This window comes from Lynx rufus, unplaced genomic scaffold, assembly GCF_022079265.1.
Source record: "Lynx rufus isolate CCGP_SWC_20201006 ecotype Redwood Valley unplaced genomic scaffold, mLynRuf1.p SCAF_14, whole genome shotgun sequence".
In the NCBI taxonomy this organism is placed as follows: Eukaryota; Metazoa; Chordata; class Mammalia; order Carnivora; family Felidae; genus Lynx; species Lynx rufus.
The window spans coordinates 835910-851727 of NW_025814828.1; the positions used below are offsets into that span (position 1 = coordinate 835910).

Genomic DNA, 15818 nt, shown 5'->3' on the forward strand with positions numbered 1-15818 from the left:
GACTCTGAGCCTAGAGTCTTATAGAGCCGGGTTTGAAAGTCTTTGCTCTATGACCCCATCCAAGTCAGGACGACAAAGATAGGTACGCGCGTTGAAATGGAAACATGTTTCACTTCCTGTCCACCGGACCCTCTGCGCTAAAAAGCTTCTTCTGAGTCTGTGGTCAGTGCGGTCAAATTGATGCAAGTAACATAAATATATCACAGGCTTTGATACAGTTATTAAACATGACGGTAAAGAAATGTATCGGGCGCGACTTCCCGAATGGGGTGAACTCTGGTGGAGACCTTCCCACGCGTTGAATAAAAGGGAATATCCGTAAAGCGACAGATGCGTCCACCGTGCTATTTTTGCTTTCGACAGGCATTGACTCGACCAGGCATCTTACAAGGTCACACAGGAGGAGTCAAGGTCACTGGAGCACGATTGGTTCCAATAAGGGGTTGCTCACTCACGGAGTAACGCGGACCAGAGCAGGAGGAAACCGTGCACAAGTGTCACCCTGGGAATCCCCACTGTGTATCTTGAACATAGTGAGAAAGGATCCCGCCATGTTGGAAAGTAGTGATGTGTCCCTCTGACTTCTCTTCCTTCTTTGGGGATGGAAGAGGGAAGGGGGATAAACTGAAAAGGTCAGTAGTGCATCTGCCCTGGTGAACGTGGGGCTTCCCCTGCTTTCTGAGTCACTTTCCCAGCCATGAACACCGGTGCCTCCAGGAGGCAGCATGGGACCCTCCAGGTTTGGGATACGTGGGGCTGAATATTAAGAGGGTGGGCATCTCCTTTGGACCTGCTGGGGTCTATTTGCACCATGGTACGATTTATCCTGGAGGAGGACCTGCTTTTCTCTTGTTCGCTGAGAAATCTAGAACTTTCTCGAGCATGTATTTGAACTTGCATTGGAGCTGAATGTTGATTAGAAAAGGAGCAACTTTATGTCTTTTGTCATGAGTTGGTTGTTGTTGTTGTTTTTAATTTTTTAATGCTTCTATTTATTTTTGAGAGAGAGAGAGAGCAAGCTGTGGACGGGCAGAGAGAGAGAGAGAGGGAGACACAGAATGTGAAGCAGGCTCCAGGCTCTGAGCTGTCAGCAAAGAGCCCAACGCGGGACTCGAACTCATGAACTGTGAGATCATGACCTGAGCTGAAGTCGGACGCTCAACCATCTGAATCACCCAGGTGCCCCGCGAGTTGGTTGTTTAAAAACTAAGTGTGTACAGGGACCCCCAGGTGGTCTCTGGTGCCCTGGGCATCTCAGTTTAGAGACCCCTGGTGCCCTAAATCTTTATGCACAGAGAGGGAGGGGATCACGTAGGACTTGAGGCGAAGGGGGCGGTGTGCAAAAGCAGTTCTAGGGGAAACTGCTTTGTTTTGGGGCGATTGGAAATACATGTCGAAATGTTAGCTTTGTGTGGGAGCGTGGTGTTTCTGCATTTTTCAGAAGGGGATGTGGGTGACAGGAGGTGGAACGCTCAGAGGTTCTGAGTCTCTGCACGTAGCTGGAGAAGCCAACATTTACATCCATCCTGGAGAAACTGTATCTGCTGGGGAAACGGGAAAGCATCTTACAGGGGATGTGCCCAGCCTCCATCCTTTCACAGTGATGTGAAATGTAACACAGAGGGTGTTACACGAAACAGAAATAAGGTGTCACTTGCTTTGGAACGCCTGATTGTAATTAGTGGGTGTTTATCAGGCATTTCCTGTCAGCCAACCTTAAACACGTGTAATCGCATTCAACCTGTGAAAAGCCCCATGGTGTAGACGCTAGTCGTATCTAAACGCTGGACCTCTTAAGCATAAGGATAACCTGTCCACATTTTTTTCTTCCTCTCCTGTACATTTTCCCCCCGTTCTATCAATCTCTTGCTTTCATAATTGTATTCTTTCCACCTTATTTTGGTTTGTGCTAGCTCTTTCTAAATACTGAAGAAGGAATCGTGGGCCTTGGACATACAGCATTTCTTCTTGTCTAAGGAATGCATTCAAGGCTATGAATCTGCCTGTGTTTACTGCTTTGGTTCCATCTCAGGTGTTTTGATACGTTGTGTCTTCATTATTGTTTGTGTGAGCCTCCCGAGGCTGCTGTAACAAAGCACCGCAAGCTTTAGACAGCAGACATCTGCTTTCTCGCTGTTCTAGCGGCCAGAAGTCCGAAATCCGTTTCTCCGGCTAAATGCCAAAGTATTGGGGCACCTGCTTGGCTCAGCCTGTTAAGCGTCTGACTTCAGCTCAGGCCATGATCTTGCGGTTTGCAGGTTCGAGCCCCACATCGGGCTCTGTGCATTCTCCTATCTCATGGGGATTAGGACATCATGGGCCTCTGTGGGGCCATGTCTGCGGATGACATCATTCCTTCAAAATCTTTTCTGTTTTCGTCGCAATTCCTTCTTTGGCCCATGGGTTATGCGGAAGGGTGCAGCCGTGGAAGAAAATCTGGTTGGCTGTTCGGTATTTGTTTCCAGCTCAACTCCCTTGAGGTCAGAGAGTGGCATCGGGAATGCATTCCATCCTTGGAAACGTGTGAGGTTGGCTGCAGACCCAGAGGATGTTGTGTTTGGTGACTATGTAGAGCTGATCCTTACGCCCGTGGGGTCTGGAATTTAGATAAGGAAATCCGGGGTGGCCTGAGGGAGTCCTGTCCATATTTTCTTCCTCGTGGCCTCTGACCCGTGGAGTGCCCCCTTCGATACTTGATGGGAGAGAGAACTCTACGGAGCAGTGCGTGTCCGTCCATCTGTTCCCGGCAGGTCTTGAGCTGGAGTGGTCGTGGACACAATCAGTCCCTCTGAAAGCCATCTGCAAATCACACTGAAGTGCGGAGGCCAGTAAGACTTGCAGGGGGAGACAAGGAATCCTCCACAGGCCATGGTGTTGCTCTCGGTGCGACTGGTTTCCATTTCTGAGAAACAACAGATCAGGGCAGGAAGCAGAAAAGAAAACCACAGTGGTTGGAGTCCTAATGCTGTGTAGGAAGTCGTCCCGACCGTATGGGTTTCCTACGGTTGTTGTAACAGAGTACCTGAGTCTGTAATTTATTTTGTCACAGAATAATAAACAGATATTTACGCCTCCTGGTCCTGGAGGCTGGGTGTCTGAGATCCAGGTGGGGTAGAGGCTGGTTCCTTTTGAGGCCTCTCTCCTGGGTGTGTAGATAGCATCTACTCCCTGTGTCCTCCTGTGGTCCTCCTTCGGTGTGTGTGTCTGTATCCAAATTTCTCCCTTTTAGAAGGATACCGGTCATATTGCAGTGGGGACCCAGCCTCCTCCAGTGTGACTTTGTCTTACCGAATTACATCTGCAAAAGCCCCATTTCCAAGTGGGGTCACATTCTGAGGTCTTGGGGTGAAGACTTTGACAGCTGAATTTTCGACGCAGTTCAGCCCATAATGACACAGTCCCATACCTAAATGGGTGACGTTTCTGCATTCACACGTCACTCTGGTACCTCTCTAAGTAGGCACCTCATTTTTCTGTTGGCTTCCTTCTTATGAGTTACATACAACTTCCCGATGCACACACACCCTTTATCTGTGTTCTAGGCTGGTAGCCGGGGAGGGAGGGCGGGCGTGCTGTTGCAGACACAGAATCCTACGCCCTGCCCCCCACTGTGAACTGCAGGGCCCCTGGGAGGCAGGAAAAGAGCTGGGTTTCCTGGGTGGTGTGGAGGCCAGTGGGCTCACTGTTGCAAAACTGATTAAGATCACGAGAAGCAGATCTGTATCTTGCCGTGAACACAAGGACCCCACAGCAGGCGTCTCATTTTCGGGGTGTTGCGTTCTCATATCCCGTCCACTTGCTGGATTTCACAAGGTGTGCACCAGAGGAGGCGAATGAAAGACCGAGCCACCCCGTCCTGATACATGTGACGTATCTCTGTGGACGAGAGATATCACTTGGGTTTCTGGTGACGAAACTCAGAGGACGACCAGTTAGATTAAGAAAACACAAGAGGACCAGTTTGCCAGGAAAGTGGTTTTCATTCTTTGGTTCCCAGGGTCGAAGGTCTCGAGTGTTCTTTCTTATCCCTTCCGAAACTTAAGAATAAAAACCTGTTGGCACATTTCACATGGCGCATTATTATGTTGTCCCCCTGGGGCTCGTACAAAGTTATACATCAGGTATATCTCAATAAAACGGGGGCGAAAAGAAACGAGAATCTACGTCCACACAAAGACTTCTGCAAAAAACAAAATACAACAAACCATGTGCCCTCGTGCCCTGTAAGACGAGCCTCATCCCAGGGAAGAGAGCCATGGGATGAATGTGGCCGTGCCACCTGCTCCAGATCCCAAAGCACCCTTGAGAGAGCCCTTCTTCATTGCTGCCAGGTCATGTGGAGTTTTATGTGTCCCCTTGGCTGCGCCCCAGTATGAAGATCTGCGGTCAAGCACGAGCCTACATGTTCCTGTGCAGGCATTTCTTTTAGATGGGATTAGTGTTTAAATTGGTGGACTTTGAGTAAAGCGGGAGGCCCTCCGTGAGGTGGTGGGCCTCGTCCCATCAGTTGAAGGCTCTGAGGGAAACAGACTGATCTCCTCCTGCGAGGAAGTGGGAATTCTGCCTTCAGATGGTGTTCACGCTCAAGATACAGCATCATTGCTTCCCTGGGCCCCAGCCTGCTGGTCGACCCTGCAGAATTCAGACTTGCCAGTCTCCACAGTTGTAGCCGTCAGTTCCTTAAAATAAATCTCTCTCTCAAAATAAATAAGTAAAAAAGATCTCTGTCTCCTTATCTGTCTTTGTCTCTCCTATAGATAGATGTAGATCTGTCCATCTATCTATCCATCCATCTACTATCCATCTATCCATCATTCTTATCTATCTATCCATCCACTATCCTCTATCTATCTATCCATCCATCCATCCATCATCTATATATCTATTTATCATTCTATCCATCATGTCTATCTATCCATTCTATCCATCTTTGTATTACCTATTTATCATGTATGTATCAATCACCTTTCTTTCTTTCTTTCTTTCTTTCTTTCTTTCTTTCTCTCTGTCTCTCTCTCTCTATCCCTCCCTCTCTTCCTTCCTCCCTTCCTTCCTTCCTTCCTTCCCTCCTTTCTCTATATCCATCCATCCTTGTGTTTCTTATATGAATGATCCTTGTCATTCATATAAGAGAAGGAGAAGGAGAACCAGTATGATATCTACACACACATATAAAGAAGTTTATTAAAGGAATTGGCTCACATGATTGCGGAGGCTCACGTGGTCTCCTGTCTGCAGACTGGAGGCCCAGGAAAGCGGACTCTGTATGTTCCAGTCTGGGGACAGTGGAAGACAGATGTCTCAGCTTGGAGACGGTGAGGCACAGGGAGCTGGGTCTGCTGTTAGCCACCTTGTGTTGTCCTCTGGCCGTGAAAGGATCGCAGGACTGCACGAGCCCTACCCACCCTGGGGAAGGCCGTCTGCTTTAGTCAGTCCACCGATACAATGCTTATCTCCCCCAGACACACCCTGAGTCCTGTTGGCCCCAATATCCAGGCCACCTGAGGCCCAGCCAACTTCACACATAAAATCAACCACCACAGCCTGCTTCTGTTGAGAACCTCGATCAACACAGAAACCCTCAGAGAAGGAAGACCCCGGGGGCCGTTGCTAATTTTTCCCAGGGCAGAAAGTGAATGCATCTTTCTCTCTGACCTCTGAGACCTCCGCTTTCCAAAGACACGTGTCATCTTGCGTTGAAACTGGCACGTTCCCCTCCAGACGGGCCCAGGGATATTTAATGACAAGACTCCTCGTGGATGGTGGAATCAGGTTATTTGAAAGCACACGGCATGAATTGGGGCAGCTCCACTTGAATTGGATGTGGGTCGACCTTGAGATGCAATCTTGTCAGAAGCGTTGGAGACTCGGGGTCCCAGGCGCCGGACAAGGCTGAGGAGAGGGGCAACTCGGTCCTGGGAAAGGTTTCCTCAGTGGTTCAATCAGAAGGCGTGTGGCCCCAGGACGTCTTGTCCCCCCACTGGAGGCCCCTCTCCAGGTGCAACCCACCGCCTGCCTCCAAGCAGAAGAAGCACGGTGGGGAGACGGGCTCAGTTGTCCTGCAGGGGGCCCTGGGCATGTGTTGGAGCCCATGACGGACTCTCCTGAGTGCCGCAGAAGATCAACCCCCACCGCTCATGGACCAGGTGGTTGTGTGAAAACGTTGGGTCCCCACGCAGCATTGACACCAGAAAACCATCGCAGAGCTCGTGATGCATCACGCTTCCTAATTTACCACGTGTCCTATGATGGAGGCACAGAACTGATCTGACTGTCAAGGCCCCTCGGAATGATGGTATCACGTCCAGGGCCTCACATGAGATCGGAGGCTGTGTCTGATCTATCCACATCATGAAGCCCCAGACAGACTCCCTGGGGCTTGGGGAAAGAACCCCCTGGGCTAGCCTCGGTGTTTATACACGGGATTCACTGCAGCGTACGTGGATTTTTGTAGTCAATATGGTTGGGTGTTCCCTGAGACCCCAAGGAGAGCCCCAGCGTGTCTCAACACTGTGGACTGCGACGATGAGATGTGGTATGAATGCTCCCGCTCAACCAGGCTCAGTGTTGGCCAAGGGCCTTCTGCCGGAGGTGACTGGGCCCCCAGGTGACACTCTGCAATGTATAGGGCTCTTTTTCCTGGTCACACTTGTCACCCTCAATGCACAGGACGCCCAGCTTCATAAAGCCATCTAGCTGCACATGTCAGCAGTGCCCAGGACCTAGCATGAAAAACAACTGATCTATCATCTCTCTGTCTTTCTTTCTATCTATCTATCTATCTATCTATCTATCTAACTATCTATCTGTCATCTATCATCTATGTATATCTGTCTATCTACCTACTTCATCCATCCATCCACTGTATCTATCTATCTATCTATCTATCTATCTATCTATCCATCCATCCATCTACCCATCCATCCATCATGTCTATCTATGTATCTATGTATCTATCTATGTATCTATCTATCTATCTATCCATCCATCCATTTTTCCATCCATCCATCCATTTTTCCATCCATCCATCCATCCATCCATCCATCCATCCATCCATTCACCCATCATATCTATCTATCTATCTATCTATCTATCTATCTATCTATCTATCTATCTTTCCATCCATCCATCCACCCATCCACCCATCCACCCACCCATCATATCTATCTATCTATCTATCTATCTATCTATCCATCCATCCATCATATGTATGTATGTATGTATGTATCTGTCTATCTCTCTGTCATCAGTCCTAACTATGTCCATGCATCCCTGTATCTATCTATCTACCTATCATCTATCCATCCCATATCTATCTATCTATCTATCTACTATCTATCTATGCATCCATCTACCCATCCATCCATCACGTCTGTCTATCTATGTATCTATGTATCTATCCATCCATCTACCCATCCATCCATCATGTCTATCTATCTATCTATCTATCTATCCATCCATCTACCCATCCATCCATCATGTCTGTCTATCTATGTATCTATCTATCCATCCATCCATTTTTCCATCCATCCATCCATCCATCCATCCATTCACCCATCATATCTATCTATCTATCTATCTATCTATCTATATCTACCTACCTACCTAATCCATCCATCCATCCACTATATCTATCATTTGTCTACCTACCTACCTACCTACCTACCTAATTCATCCATCCATCCATCCACCCACCCACTGTATCTATCTATCCATCATCTATCTATCTATCTATCTATCCATCCATCTACCCACCTAATCCATACATCCATCATCCATCCATCATCCATACATCCACTATGTATATGTATATATATATATGTATATGTATATGTATATCATCTATATCTATATCTATCTACCTACCTATGTAATCCATCCATCCATCCAACCATCCATCCATCCACTATATCTATCCTCTATCTATCCATCTATCTACCCACCTAACCCATCCATCCATCATCCATCCATCCATCCATCCATCCATCTACATCTATGTATTATCTAGCTATCTATCCAACCTTATCCTGTACCAGATCTCCCATCTCTGCCTCCATTTTCCCGTGGGTTCTCCTCTGTGTCTCCTCTTCTGTCTCTTACAAGGACACCTGTCATTGGATTTAAGGCCCAACCTCATCCAAGATGACCTCATCTCAGATCCTTCAGTTAACCACATCTGCAAAGACGTGGACTTCCAAATAAGGTCCACAGGTTCTGGGGGGATTATTGCATGGACATATATTTGGGGGGAAGGGGTCCACCATTCAACTGACTACACCCATTTTGCCAGGATTGTCCCCATTTTAGACCCCCAGGTCCTGCCTGTCAGGACCTCCTGCTTCCCAGGCAAATCAAGATGGCTGGTCACTCTACACCATGTACCCAACACCTGGACAGTAGGGTCTGGCCATGTCAGGCCACCGGCAGCTGCTTTCTCTGGACACTTATTGTCTTTACTCCTTTCCTCATCATGGAGCACGGTGGTCATTTTGGACTAGGAAGCACACTCCCACCAGATACAGAATCAGCCACACCCCGACCTCAGCTTCTAGTTCCTGTAAATAGAATCCCACACGATGTGTCCTTGTGCATCTGGCTTCTCTCCCTGAGTATCATCTTTTCAAGGTCAATCCATGGGGTAGCAGGGGTCAGAATGTCGTTCCTTTTAATGGTGGAGTCATATTCCATCGTGTGGATGAAACTCCCATGCTGTTTATCCATGTTTCCACTGATAGGTATTTGGGTTTTCCCCACTTCTTGGTGTTGTGAGTAATGCCACTATGAAGAAGTATCTGTCTGAGCGTGTTTTGAATGGTCTGGGCTACATGCTTAGGAGAGAAGAGCTGTGTCCTGCAGTTACTCTGTTCATACAAGGACCTGTCATCAGGCGTCCCACCCAGGTGCATGAGGTATCACAGCAGAAGTGGTCAGAGAGCCGGGGGATGGCATGGGGTCCCTGGCCTCCTGCTAGGTGAGTGCACAGAAGATGGGGTGGGGTGTGGGGTGCTCACCTTGTGGACAGGTGAGATGGCAGCGTTAGGCAGGGGCTGGGTTGTGCTTGGAGGGTGTTGAAGCCTGACCTTCAGGGAGGCGGGACCTACAAGGACAGCCCTGACCACGCCATGCTGACATCACTCGTCATGTGGAGGGCGGCACCAGGCAGGGGGCTGAGGAGCCACCCAGCCCCTGCCCCCAAGTGCCCTATGGGAAGCCCCAGGGCACGTGACCTGGGCTTGCTGTTACGCCTCCCGGAGCCTCGGGATGAGTAGAAAGCTCTAAGGAAGTTGTGTGATGTGCTGAGCGAAATGGAAACTAGTGTCAGTAGGAAAGAGGATCTGAGGAGAATTCTTGTGTTCGGCTGGGACACAGGTCAGATGCTGTGAGTTGGGTCATTCTGCCGGAGCACACATGGCCTGTTGACATTCTTAGGAAAGTGCACTCAGCGGGTCCCTGTGACCCAAGTGAGATCCCTGAATGTGGATGACAGGGCCACGATCCTCGGCATGTGTCTCCAATATAAGCCCTCTGTTCCCAAAATGTCCTTGTCCCTAAACATTTCTCTGGTCCCTGGATACTCCCTCTGGTCCCCCATCTCCTCGCCCCAGCATCCGTTTTCACCAACCGCGCTGTGCACGGAGCCTGACATCAGCACTGGGGAGCCAGTGTGGAATGCACGGCGTCAAATGTCACCGTGGTGCCAGCATGAGCTGGGAATCAAGGCCACAGCTCCGAGGACGTTCTGCACACCGCCCCAGGTGCAGACGCTCGGCGTTTCCATTGCGTGCACGCCTGTTTACAAATGGCGGCCAGTGTGTTTATTCAGAAGGGAGCCTTGCTCGGGGGGAAGGAAACCAGCCAGCCGTGGCCTAGGATGGGCATCTTGTGCTGGGGTTTTCAGGAACGCCCCTTCATGGCTTCCTGTGAGCGTGACTCAGAACCTGTGCCACCCAGGGCACTGGCACTGTGTCCTGTAGGCACTGTTTATAGCCCAGGATGAGGAAGTAAGAGCACCAGCATCCGACGGCTATTTTCTTCCACTCGGTCTTTTTTATACTGACACACAAGGCACCATGTTAAAGTCAACACTGCAGTGGCTTCGAGTGCATTCATCATGTTGCATAACCACGACCTCGGTGTCGCTCCAGAGCATTTCCAACATCCCTGACACCAGTTTCTGCTCATGTGTTACAGCTGCCCTAAGAGACAAGTGCTGAGAGAGGTACTGGGCTTGCTTCATCAGTCCACACATACATCACTGATCCAGCTACCTATTCCTGCATCCATGCACCCACCCATGCATCCATCCATCCACCTGTCTACACATCCACCCATCCATCCATGCATCCATCCACCTCTTCACCCATCTATCAGTCCATCTGTCCATCCACCCAGGTGTCCGTCCATCCACCCATCCACACATCCATCTGTCTGTCCATCCACACATCCACCTGTCCATCCATCCATCCATCCACCCATCCATCCACCTATCTACACATCCATCCATCCATCCATCCATCCACCTCTTCACCCAGCTATCAGTCCATCTGTCCATCCATCCATCCATCCATCTTTCCATGCACCCATCCATCCATCTGTTCACCTATCCATCAGCCCATCTGTCCATCCACCCATCCACGCATCCATCTGTCCGTCCACCCACCCACCCATCTGTCCATCCATCCATCCATCCATCCATCCACCTGTTCACCCATCTATCAGTCCATCTGTCCATCCACCCAGCTGTCTGTCCATCCACTCATCAACACATCCATCTGTCCATCCATCCATCCATCCATCCATCCATCCTTCCATCCACCCATCCATCCATTTGTTCACCCATCCATCAGTCCATCTGTCAATCTACCCATCTGTCCGTCCATCCACCCATCCACACATCCATCTGTCTGTCCATCCACCCATCCATTTGTCCATCCATCCATCCATCCATCCATCCATCCATCTGTCCATCCATCCATCTGTCCATCCATCCATCCATCCATCCATCCATCCATCCATCCACCCATCCATCCATTTGTTCACCCATCCATCAGTCCATCTGTCCATCCATGCACCCATTCACCCATCCATCTACCCATCCATCCATCCATCTTTCCATCCATCCATGTACCTATCTAACTGTCCACTCACCCCTGCACACATCATTCCATCCAACTATTGCTCCATCCATACATCCATCTATCCACTCACCCTTCTTTCCTTCCTTCCTTCCTTCCTTCCTTCCTTCCTTCCTTCCTTCCATCTATCCACCCATTCAGCCATCAACACATTTTTTCTTCCATCCATCCATCCATCCACCCACCCATTCATCCATCTATGTATTCATCCATGCATCCATTCACCCATCCATCCACCATCCAAGCATCTATCCATCTGTCCATCAATATCTATCTATCTATCTATCTATCTATCTATCTATCTATCATCTGTGTATCATCTCTCTATCACAGTAGTTCATGACCAGCAGTGAATTTGCCCCTCTTCTAGGGGACTTTGGACATTTCTGGTTGCCCCAACTTGGGGGAGGAAATGTACTGGCATCTGATGGGTGCAGACGAGTGATACCACCCAATGCCCCATAGAACATGACAGAATAACCCAGCCCGAATGTGAGCAGTGCCACACCAGAGAGACCATGCCCTGGCCCTGCGTATCTGACACTTGATTCTGTCCTCAACCCCCCCCTTTGCCACTACCTTCCCCTGGCCCCTCTCCCTTTCTGGGGTCCCCAGTAAACAACACCAAGGTCACCTGGGGTCCCTAATATCAGCCCCACACCTGTTTGTAAGCCTCTCTGGGGGTCCAGCCGGCACCAGCTGGTGGACAAGGGCACCACGTTCAACAGACCTCACTGTCCTGCCTTGGTCCATGCCTCCTTGCCTCCCAGCCATCGGGAGTCACAGGGCACCCCTCCCCTCTGTTCCAGCCCCTGTCATCTGCTGGCAACCCAGGGACTCCACCTGTGTGGTGTTCCCCACTCAGGCACCGCCCACCCCATTCACATCCCGAGCCCGGACCACGGCCCCAACCTGCTCTCTTTCCAAAGCTCAGCTCCAAAATTGCCAACAGTGTTGTAAGCTTCCACGGCTTTTGTGGGCTTGGTGCTAAAATGTCACCCTCCTGCTGGGGTCATCCCCAGCCCCGCCCAGAACACCCCACCCCCCCGCATCCCTGCCCCTGATCCCACTCAGGACATCCCTGGTGCCACCTCGACCTGGCCAGTCCCACCTCTTCCTGGAAGCCATTCTGGATTTCTTCCCACCTCAAATCCTTGCAGCCTGAAGCCCAGGTCTGCATCTCAATATTTTCAGTCCCCCTCCCCCCAGAAACGCTCAGCACTGAGCCCAGCACGTGACGAGGTGTTCCGCGGCCAGGCACCTGGCCAAGCGGAAAGGCCTTGGAGGCCAGAAACCTGGTGCAGTGTGCTTGGGCCACCTCCCGCGCCCCTTCCAGCCTCAGTTTCCCCACACGAAGCACAAGGGTGATGTTGGCGCAGCCCCCGACCCCCCAGCACATCTCAGAAGCGCACGCAGTTGGCAGATCTGTTCGTCTCTCCCGAGAGAAGGCGGAGGCCGCGTCCCTCCGCCTGGCCGACGAGGCTCCGGACGCACACAGGTGGGGATGCCCGGCGCGGTCCCCAGGGACGTCCCCGCAGCTGCTGCCTGAACTTGGTCACAGGGTCACGATTCCCCACGGCGTTGCTGGTCCCGGGGAAGGGTGCAGAGGCTCAGTTGGCAGGCCTGGGTCACCTCCGGGGGGGCGGGGAGGGGCCCTGGCAAATGTCCTCGCTGGGGGACACAGAGCGAGGTAGCAGGTGTGTGTTCGCTTCCTCATATCCTGCCCGCCCTCCCGGCTGCCTCCAGGGACACCGAAAGGGATGTGAAAGGGAGGCCCCCAACCGCGGTGCCGCTGGGCGGGTGGTCACACGGAGAAAAAGGAGAGCGGCCCCCCAGGGTGGGGGTCGATGGGAGGGCTCACCGGCCCGGCCAAGGGGCATCTCCAGGCGGCCCGTTGGTTTCCCAGGCGCCGCCTCATCACCAGCCGGACCTTCTTCCCCGCCCCCTTGTCCCGGGCGCGCCTCTGGCGCCGTTGGGGAGGGGGTCCCAGGCGCGCCTCGCACGGGGTCCAGCTGTCTGTCCTGCCTCCCTCGGTCAGCGCGGCTGAGCGGGGACATTGCGGGAGGCAGACACAACCACACGTGCACCGGCTGGAGGCCGACGCGCGACCTCCTGACTCCTCCCGAGGTCTGGGTCTCCGGGATTTGGGGGCCGACGTCCGCGGGGGACACACCCCCCGTCTCCCTGCACCAATGGCAATGCGGGCATGGAATGCCCCTGTTCCAGCAGCGAAGGGCCGGCCCCTCGCGCCCGACGCACATTCCCGGCAGGGCGGTGCGTGGGACCGTGCCTGGGGGGCCGACGGGGGTGCGGCTTCCTCAGCGCCCTTGCGCCGGGCCCTGCTTCTGAACGTACACCACGACAAGGACGCCAGGAAACCTTGTTTGCTTTGGGCACCGAACCGCGTGCTCCGGAGTTCCGCCTCCTCCCCAGCGAGTGTGAACCGAGCCCTGCAGGTGGGTGTTTGTGTCCAAACCGCGGTCCAGCCCGCGCCACCGGGTCGCTTCTCGCCAGACGCTGCAGGGGCGGCTGTGCTCACGCTCAGAGACCCAGTTTTTTTTTTTTTTTTTTTTTTTTTTGTGAGGGACCCGCACCAGCGAGCTCATGTCGGGGGGAGGGGGTGGCCTCAGGGTCCCCGCGGGGGCCCTTTATGGGGGGCGGGGGGCATCCGCAGGGGCCCCGTGGGGCTCACCTCTGCACCGCTGCCTGTGACCGAGGGAGGGTGTGCAGGGGGTGGGGGGTTCGATGGTCGGGAGGCGTGCGCACCCTCTCTGGGGGGTTCTCTGCTTCCGCGTGCACCCCCATGGGGCGGTCACGTGCACCTGTCCCTTGCAGCCGCGTCTGTGTGCGCCCGTGAGACCCCGCCGGTCCCGACCTCCCCCATTCCAGACCGTGCAGGTTGGCGGGAACGGGCGCAGCGCTCACCTGGGGACGAGGTCTCAGAGGGCCGCCCTCAGCTGTGGCTCAGCGTCTGGGGTCAGGAAGCCGGCCGGCCTCCTGCTGCAGCCCCGCCGGGTGACGGGCCTGGGACTGATCCGCAGGCCCGGGTGGCCGGTGTGTGGCTGCCGCAGGGCGCACGGGGCGCATGACGCGGTCTGCCTGCCGTTGTCCAAATGCAAATGCCTCGGGGTCCACCTCCGGGCACGCAGCCCCTGGAGGCAGGCAGGGTGGGTAGAGAGGAAACCCGTTTTGAAATTTCCTGTGTTACTAACCGCCTGAGCGCTGTGTGGACGGCTAAGCCCGTCGGGGGCCCCCGCCTCCTATGAGGCGCGCGCGCGCGCGCGCGCAGCCCGGCCCCGCGGAGGGGAAGGAGGGGGTGACCTCTGCAGCCTGTGACCTCAGCGGTGCTGGCGGAGGGCCTCAGGGAGACCCCTCAGGGCCCGCCGGGGGCGTGCGCACGGAGCAATCGCGCGCAACCCCCGCCCGCAGGAGGGACCCCCCCCCCCCCCGCAACATCCCCTCACGCGGGTAAGGAAAGGCGCATCCCCAGACGGGGCGAACTCCTGTTTTCCGTTGAAATTATGTACTTTCTGTTTTTAAATTAAAAAAGAACTTAGAAAATTGCTGGCGGAACATATTTCCGTTCGCGTTGAAAAGCTGTGTGCATTGCGACATCTTTTGGCGAGCAGCCAAAAGGCCCAGGCCTCGGCGGCGCAGGGATGGCCTCGGGGGAGGGTTGGGGGGGGTCGGGGCTCGCTGGCTGCACGGCCACCGACCCCCCGGGGGCGGGGGCCGAGCTCTGAGCTCAGGCACCTGTGTCCCGTGGGAGACCCAGGCGTTGGGACTGAGGGATGATATTCTGGAAGGTCTCCCGGAGCGCTGAACTCGCAGGTACCGAACCACTCACTCCTGCAGGGGGAAACGCGGGGTCTGTCTATCGCTTATCTACATCTACCTATCCATCCATCCATCATGTCTGCTTATCTATGTATCTATGTATCTATCCATTCATCCATCCATCCATCATATCTATGTATCTATCATCTATCTATCCATCTATTATCTATCTATCTATCTATTATCTATCTATCTAGGTATCTATCCATCGGGTACATAGGATCTCCAGGAAGCATACTGACTCCCTGTGCCTTCATTTTCTTTAAACAGATCAGAGGGACTCACCTGTGGCCACTGTCCTGTCCCATGGGCAGGTTCCAGCCGCCAAGGATAAAGCAACCCCTTGGCACGAGTCAAGGCTTTTAGACGATCTGGTGCATACCTCTCTTCCAGATCAGCCTTCATTGGATGAATGCATCCAAGGCCGTGGAGTGCAATCGACACCTTTTTGTGAATATTCATCTCTGAGCTCGGGGTTGAAACATTTCGGCTGAAAGGAAGAAGATGGTAAACAGTTAAGCTCCGAGGTCCACGCGGCGTCTGTTGAGATCCCTCGACTCTGCGGTGGTCGTGAACGCGGCCGGAGGCGACGTGTAACCAAATGGGTACAGCGGTGTGCCAATAAAACTTTATTGACAAAAGCAAGCTGGGGGCCGGATCAGGCCTGAAGGCTGAGTTTTTGTCCCCTGCTCTGCGGCCCCTGTGCATGTGGTTGACTTCGGGGTGGAACAGTGAGGTCCCTGCCCATGGGCTGCACCCCCAGGTGGATGTGCTGGGGCCGGCCGTGAGCTGGGCGTTCCCGTGGCCATGCTGTGTATGTGCACTTTGCAGAGAAGTTGCACCCAT

At 53.0% G+C, this 15818-nt stretch overlaps 3 protein-coding genes across 6 annotated transcripts in view; 1 reads left to right on the forward strand and 2 right to left on the reverse strand.

Annotated features, from left to right (window-relative positions):
* P2RY8 (P2Y receptor family member 8) overlaps positions 1 to 14142 on the reverse strand; it is a 39903-nt gene extending 25761 nt beyond the window's left edge. Inside the window, exon 1 of the mRNA XM_047075829.1 lies at positions 14061 to 14142. The gene's annotated coding sequence lies outside the window, so the exon portion shown is untranslated. The remainder of the gene's footprint in view (positions 1 to 14060) is intronic.
* Positions 1 to 14143, reverse strand: part of ASMTL (acetylserotonin O-methyltransferase like) — a 72508-nt gene extending 58365 nt beyond the window's left edge. The window contains exon 1 of one of the 2 annotated variants that reach the window (XM_047075828.1): positions 14061 to 14143. The gene's annotated coding sequence lies outside the window, so the exon portion shown is untranslated. The remainder of the gene's footprint in view (positions 1 to 14060) is intronic. The other variant, XM_047075825.1, reaches the window with a different exon arrangement.
* Positions 12544 to 15617, forward strand: LOC124509317 (uncharacterized). 3 transcript variants are annotated; one of them, XM_047075833.1, is made up of 2 exons: positions 12544 to 13591; positions 15243 to 15617. In XM_047075833.1, exons 1-2 carry the CDS (start codon positions 12983 to 12985, stop codon positions 15336 to 15338), a joined length of 705 nt encoding a protein of 234 aa, XP_046931789.1. In that variant the 5' UTR covers positions 12544 to 12982; the 3' UTR covers positions 15339 to 15617. The 3 variants fall into 3 exon arrangements, 2 of the variants coding, with proteins under 2 accessions (XP_046931789.1, XP_046931790.1); XM_047075834.1 differs by having other exon boundaries at positions 15366 to 15617; XR_006961420.1 differs by lacking the exon at positions 12544 to 13591 and adding an exon at positions 14446 to 14603.
* The last annotated feature ends 201 nt before the right edge of the window (positions 15618 to 15818 follow it).

Coding starts and splice junctions, on each gene's coding strand:
- LOC124509317 (XM_047075833.1), top strand. CDS start 12,983: ATGGGAGGGCTCACCGGCCCGGCCAAGGGGCATCTCCAGGCGGCCCGT. Junction 13,592..15,242: donor GTGTGAACCGAGCCCTGCAG/GTGGGTGTTTGT, acceptor TTCTTTAAACAG/ATCAGAGGGACTCACCTGTG.